Source organism: Cynocephalus volans, chromosome 1, assembly GCF_027409185.1.
Source record: "Cynocephalus volans isolate mCynVol1 chromosome 1, mCynVol1.pri, whole genome shotgun sequence".
Classification (NCBI taxonomy): domain Eukaryota; kingdom Metazoa; phylum Chordata; class Mammalia; order Dermoptera; family Cynocephalidae; genus Cynocephalus; species Cynocephalus volans.
In genome coordinates, this window is record NC_084460.1 from 243,391,309 (window position 1) to 243,398,419 (window position 7,111).

Here is a 7,111-nt window from a genome sequence, read left to right on the forward strand (position 1 = left end):
CTGGGCAGCTGGGGCCGCCAACGTGCAGATCCTCATCGGGACTCATGCTCGCTAGAGAGCTGGGGCTGCGGGGTGTGGTGAGACATCAGGACTGCCAGAGCTGGGGTTGCGAGCCCCGGGCACGTTTTCTTGAGGTTAAATGCAGTCCCCACCCTGGAGGTTTCTGTTTATAAGGAAAGACGCAAGTTTGGCTCAACTCCGGGCCTGACTTCGCACTGGCAATCTCGTGCTCCCATCCGTCGGCAGGCCGGCCTCTAGCTCTCTGTCTCGTCCGAATCTCTCTGGTTGCTTCTGACTCCACTCCTGCGTCTCCCCCGCAACCCCGCGCCCCACCGGGGACGGTCACGAGCGAGGAGTTGGATGGGTACTTTCTCTCTGGACTCTGGGGCTACGGAGACCCTTCGCCTGCCTCTAGATCGTGTGCCCACAGATGCGACGGGAAAACTTGCAGGGACATCTAGCGCCAGGCGTGGGGAATTGCGCGCCACCATGCAGGAAAGCCAAGCCCGACCGCTCGCCCCTCCGCCTCCCTCTCGGCTCCCCCTTCATGCTTAGGCACTTCCTTACCTTCACCCCTTTGCCCTGCTGAGGACCACAATGTGGATTTCCCATAGAGACAGCAGGCTCTGGAGATATATAGATAGGTAGATAGACAGATTTATTTTCTTTTATCTGAAATGGATGACAGTGAGCATTTAGTGGACTTAAGCTAACAATAGTTTTGCTCAAAAAATATATTCCAAGGACAACACCACACCTTGAGATGTCGAACAAAACAGCAGCAAATTGTTTGAAGTCCCAGCTTTTATTTTCCAAAAAAGGCAACAATTTTCCCTGGTACTCTGGCTCTGGCCCCACGCTCCCTCGCCTTCTTCATGAAGTTAGTGCTTCTCTTCCAGGGAAGACCCTTGCTGTGTTTAATTCCCTCCAAGCTGGAGAAGTTCTCTCCATCCCAAACAAGAATACATTGACCTGCCAGAGGCAAACCTGGTTTCACCAAATAACGCTTCGCATTCTGAGAGGGTTTTTTGTTGTTGTTGCAAACGATTTTCATTTAATAAAGCCTACTTGTGTTGTTAAACCCAAACGGAATACATCTCAGACATAGAAAGTGCCCCCAATGCAGCTTTCCACTGCCTGGGTATTTCTAGAGTCCCCTCTCTTCACTCCAGGTTTGGAATTGTTTGTTCTTTTGATATTTCCAGCCTGGGTGAACCCGGGTATTTCCTAGAGAGGGAAAATTAGCTCTGAAGTTTGTAGGCATAGACTTGGTTAAGAACAGTGTACAGCCAGTTTCGATGGATTTAAGACTACTTTGGACTTAAGACTGTTTCTACACTGAATCTTTGGCTTCTTACAAGCTAATTAGGAGGGTGTCCTGCACTTCCTGGTTGTGGCCATCAAGGCAAATGCTTTCAAAGGAATCCCCAGGATCCCACTATGATAGGACCCTGTCATCCTGGCCTTAATGGCCACCGATTATTTGGTTAATTGATCTCATTGCTGTCTTGGCAAGCAGAGCAACTTCAATAAATCCAAATCGCAGTCTGTATCTGCCCATTCTCCAGCCCAGGACAGGAGCACAATTTGAAAGATCATCCACAAGGAATAAAAGAGAGGGCGTAACTTCCACAATAGCATCAATTCTCAGAAAAGGTTGTTTGTGGAGGGAAAGGAGGAAGAAAAATAAGTGATGGGAGAGTAAATAGAACTTTGAGCAACAAAGGTCCATCCTAAATTTTCCACCAAAATCCAGAAAGGTGGCAAAACTAGTTTCACAGAAGAACAAGTGGGTGTTTGGAGACAGTTGTGGTTGCAAAGGATTTTCGCTTAACAATGCCTATTTCTGTTGCTAAAACCCCAACATGATACACTCACTCACAAACACAGGGCTCAGCCTGTTCTGACCAGCTAAAGAAAATGATTCTCATTAAGTTTAAACCTGAAATCAGTTCAGAAACAGGGTACACAAGCTAAATGAAATATTTCTGCAAATTCAGCCTCAAAATTCCTTCCCTACTTACCACCCTTGGCTTGTAAACTATGTGTCTCATTAGTTCATAAACAAAGCAGCCCCAACTTTGCTCGGTACTCAACCACAGTCCTTTGATTCCATAGCAGTAGCTGCCCTGGGGTGGTGGGTTTACGTGCCCACATAGGACCCAGGCAGAGTCCCTTTCCTAGGGAAACCTCCTCCCACAAACCTCGGACCTCAAAGGCTGTGCTGGAAGCAGGTTCAGCAGCAGGATAACAAGAGGCTAAGCTCCTTATTATTCAAAAGCTCCCTGATCTCAGAACACCCGTTGGATGAGCAGAGAAACCCCAATTCCTGCAAAGGTCCCATAGGGCATTTGAAAGCAGAGCCACCATTGAGGAGTTTCCTTCAACCTGAGCATTAATTGGTTCCCCACCCACCGACCCCCCAGTCCTGCACAGCCTAATTTGTAGCATGGAAAATTAAGCCAAAAGCAACGGGCAATTTGAAATGAGCAAAACTTGACAAATTCTTCCTATCTTAATTTCACTTTATTTTTAAAAAACATATAATCGGTTATTGCCGTGTATTTATCAGATATAAAAAGGAACAGGAGTTTAAGGGCACAAAACCAGAGATATTTCCTTTTAAGAGATTGAAATTTCTTTGGTTCCAATTATGTCTTAGAAATATTTCAACAAATTTGTTTTCTGAGGTCATAGAAAAGATTTTAAAGTATCTCCATGTTTTTCCTCTCTGAGTAAAGAAAATGGGGGGGGGGGAACAAAACATTTCAACGTGGCCCGTGCTTGATGGTTTGGTACCGAAGTTGTTGAGTAAAGATGACCCAGCCTGACCCTTCCAAACAGTCAGCATCCTGTCACCTTGCCCTGCTTGGTCTTTTAAAATGTCAATCCAGCCTTCATTGCTAACTTTTGCCTTCTCCCAAGTAGTCAAAATTGTTCTCATCAGCAAACTTCTACTCCTACAATTTCCTTAAAAACTCAAGCCCCTCCTGTCTCAAACTTGATCGTGAACATGTCTAAAACTTCAAAAAGGTCAAAGAAATTCACTTGCTTTTCCTTTCCATCACCCCTCTTATAGCTTTCCCCTTTGAGCCTTTTATGGTTACTGCATTTTGCGTGTCAACACTCCCAACACCGGCAGCCCACCCTGCAATGCCAGGTCTGGCCTAGAAGGGCCTCCTTGGCTCTCTTTCTCATCCTACTCAGGGCCTATCTTTGGTCTGGGAACAGCAGGGCTGGGTGACAAGCTGTCCTCACCAATCACAGGCTTAGAGGAACTATTTTCTTAAAGGTGGGTTGGCCTGAGGAATTGATGCTGCAGAACCAAATGGGCTCACTCTGAGGGCTCCCAGACCCACCTCAGCACCCTTGGCTCCTTGGATCTAATATTGCTTTTAAGGCAGAGCTTTACACTCACTGCAGAACTCACACCAGTGCCCCATTAATTGCTAAGATTGGGAGATGGTGGGCTGGAGCTCTGAGGCTAAGGAATGGCAGGAAAGAGTGAAGAGGGATCAGGGCTGTGATCTCTCACACCCTGGCAGCAGGACCCCAGGGTGGGCCTAGATCCACCAGCGCTGCCCCTGGCCCACCCTAACCCCATGAAGTCAGACCCAGTTGTTCTGGGCTGCTCCTATCCCAAGCCCCAACTTTGCTTGGAAAAAGCGCCCTCTTAATTTACCCCTCTCAGTTCTCTGCAGTTGACAACTTGGAAAAGGAAGCGAAACAAAGGTCCATGGGAAAGTGAAGTTTTCAATTAATTGGTGTGAGTAACGGATGGGGCGGGTGGCGGTTGCAAAATGCAAGAAACTGGTCTGCTTCAGGCGAGATGCAGAAGCTTCGTAGCAGACGGCAGAGTGGCTTTCTTCCCCGGCGCCCTTGTCAGGGTTTTTCTGCCAGTCGTGGGAGGTCGCGTCGAGGCTGGGGAGCCCAGCTCGGGAGGCGACTCCTGGCTGGCCCAAGTGTAGAGGCAAATAGCGTGGACCAGACATCCAAGAACTTTGCTTGCTGGGGCAGATTGTCAGGCTCGCCGCGCCGAGGCCGGATCTTTCGTCTGCTTGACTTATTTGTAAGTCTCTGTCCTCCGCCTCCAAGGGCGCTTCGTGGGTACTTTCCAGCGGACAGCGTGCGTGTATAGGAAGAGTCTGCTCCAATTGGTTTTATATGCGTGAAATGCCTTTGCCCGGTAGCAATGAGCAAAGTGGGGACAATTATCTTCCTCGGCTTTGGAGTCTAGAGGTTGGCTAACCGAAGGACTAAGCAAAAGGATCAAAACTGTTTTCACATCGTTCTGATTATCCCCGTCCTTCATCTTCATTTTGTTGTGCAGCTCACGGAGCCAAGGAGAGGTGGCAAAAACAGCCTTTGCCGAGGCAAGGCGCAGGCCTTGGGCGCCCGCCTCAGTCGCAGACAGGGCCTGGGATGGGCCACCGCGCAATCAACTCTTGGGGGTGGCTGTGGCGCAAACGCCTGGGTCTGGGGGAGGGCGGGAATGGGAGGTGGGACGCTCAAGGGGCTAGAAAGGGGTGGGGGCCGGGTGGGTGGGTCCAGCCAGACCCGGGCCTGGAGCCAGGCTCGTCCGCGCCCCCACCCCCACGTGGCCCCGTACAGCCAATGGCACGGCCCCCGGCGGGCGCCCTCGGGGCGGGAGGCGTCCCCCCGACTGGCCCAGGCCCCCTCCCAACCTGAACTTCGTTTTTATAAACGTCCCGCGATGAGCTAACCTGTTGGAGGGCGGGCGGGCGGGAGGCGGGAGGCTCGCAGAGGGAGAGAGGGCGAGAGGAAGAGGGCGGGAGCGAGCAACAGAGAGAAAGGAGAGGAGGGAGGAGGCGCACCGCGCCATGGTGTCCTGCGCGGGGCCGGGGCCGGGGCCGGGGCCGGGCCAGGCCGGGCCATGAGCCGCACTGGGAGCTGGGACATGGACGGGCTGCGGGCGGACGGTGGGGCCGCTGGGGCCGTCCCGGCCTCCTCCACCTCCTCCTCCGTGGCGGCGGCGCCGGGCCAGTGCCGCGGCTTCCTCTCGGCGCCGGTGTTCGCCGGGACACATTCAGGGCGGGCGGCGGCGGCCGCAGCGGCGGCGGCGGCGGCCGCAGCGGCGGCTTCTGGCTTCGCATACCCGGGAACTTCCGAGCGCACCGGCTCCGCTTCGTCGTCGTCATCTTCAGCTGTGGTCGCGGCGCGCCCGGAGGCACCCCCAGCCAAAGAGTGCCCGGCGCCTGCGCCCGCCGCGGCCGCTGCAGCGCCCCCCGGCGCCCCAGCACTGGGCTACGGCTACCACTTCGGCAACGGCTACTATAGCTGCCGTATGTCGCACGGCGTGGGCTTACAGCAGAATGCTCTCAAGTCGTCGCCGCACGCCTCGCTGGGAGGCTTCCCGGTGGAGAAGTACATGGACGTGTCGGGCCTGGCGAGCAGCAGCGTACCGGCCAACGAGGTGCCCGCGCGAGCCAAGGAGGTGTCCTTCTACCAAGGCTACACGAGCCCCTACCAGCACGTGCCCGGTTATATCGATATGGTGTCCACCTTCGGCTCCGGGGAGCCTCGGCACGAGGCGTACATTTCAATGGAGGGCTACCAGTCCTGGACGCTGGCCAACGGGTGGAACAGCCAGGTGTACTGCGCCAAGGACCAGCCACAGGGCTCCCACTTTTGGAAATCGTCCTTTCCAGGTAGGGGGTATGGAGAAAAGGGGAGGACACGAGGGAGGGGGAGAGAGAGAAAGAGAAAAGGAAGGACTAGGATCACAGCGCGTACTTGAGAGTGGGTGTCTGCTCCACGCCTGACCAGGATTAATCCAGTGGAAGAGTTTACCCAGTTTGTGTGAAATCTGTAAATTCCTCATTCGATTTAAACTGCCTCTCTCACAACCTTTTCCTTTGTGTGTGTGTGGTGCAGGCGTTTTTCTACTAAAGTTGAGGGTCTTTGCGTGCACTTTGCCCAGGCCTCTCCCTCTTCTCCTAAAGAGGCCTCTTTTCTAAGAGATGTCATAGAGTTGGGCCCCCACTTTTCAAGGACATGTCTGCCCCAGGGCGACCACTAAAGCATCGTAGACAGAGCCCACAAGCTCCATACACAGGAACACAAGAAATCAAAGAGTGAAAGAAAGATCTGAATTTGGGTGTATGTTTATATGCATGCAACTGGCATTTGGAGAAACTGTCTTTATGAGTGTCCCCAATAACCATGCCATAAAATTGCAGGCTTGTTAAGATGCCGGTTTGAGAGACCATGATGAGATATCAAATTAGCCTTTGTTTTGAAGTTCAAATAATCTTTCTTTAATAATGTGTAAATAGGGGCTGGCCGGTTACTCAGTTGGTTAGAACACAGCCTTATAACACCAAGGTCATCGTTGAGAGCCCCATACCAGCCAGCTGCCAAAAGAAAAAAAAAGGTGTTAATAATAATAATAATAATAAAGTGTAAACAGCCTTTAAAAAAAAATCCCTTCACCCCCTCCAAACAAACACAGTCCCAGGCTAAGTGCTCCAAATATCCTAGTCTAATTTTTCCCGTGCTGTTGTTTGTACCAGGGGATGTGGCTCTAAATCAGCCAGACATGTGTGTCTACCGACGGGGGAGGAAGAAGAGGGTGCCCTACACCAAACTGCAACTCAAAGAACTGGAGAATGAGTATGCCATTAACAAGTTCATTAACAAGGACAAGCGGCGGCGGATCTCGGCGGCCACGAACCTATCAGAGAGACAAGTGACCATTTGGTTTCAGAACCGAAGAGTGAAAGACAAGAAAATTGTCTCCAAGCTCAAAGATACTGTCTCCTGATGTGGGCCAGATTGTCTACAGACAGTTTAAATGCCTTCAGTTGTCTCCAAACGACCTTTGGAAAGACTTGAATATGTATTTAATTCCCCCCATCCTCTGCCAATGATGGCAAATTTTGTGAATTGTTTTTCTCTTTTCCCGTAATCTGGCTCTGAAACTCTTGCTCTCCAACCTGACTGTGTAGTTCTGTTTCTTACTTGTTTATTATTCGTTTTGTTCTTGTCTAGGTTTTTTTTTTTTTAAAATGATGTTTTAAATGTTCTGTTTCTCCCTCCAGGCCAGTATAAAGGACTTGACATATTTTTTAATAATCCCTCCAAATGAATT

The 7,111-nt window shown here is 51.3% G+C and overlaps 1 protein-coding gene across 1 annotated transcript; it reads left to right on the top strand.

Moving 5' to 3' along the window:
• The first annotated feature begins 4,894 nt into the window (after positions 1-4,894).
• Positions 4,895-6,784, top strand: HOXD13 (homeobox D13). Its single transcript, XM_063079065.1, has 2 exons — positions 4,895-5,669; positions 6,534-6,784. Exons 1-2 carry the CDS (start codon positions 4,895-4,897, stop codon positions 6,782-6,784), a joined length of 1,026 nt encoding a protein of 341 aa, XP_062935135.1.
• The last annotated feature ends 327 nt before the right edge of the window (positions 6,785-7,111 follow it).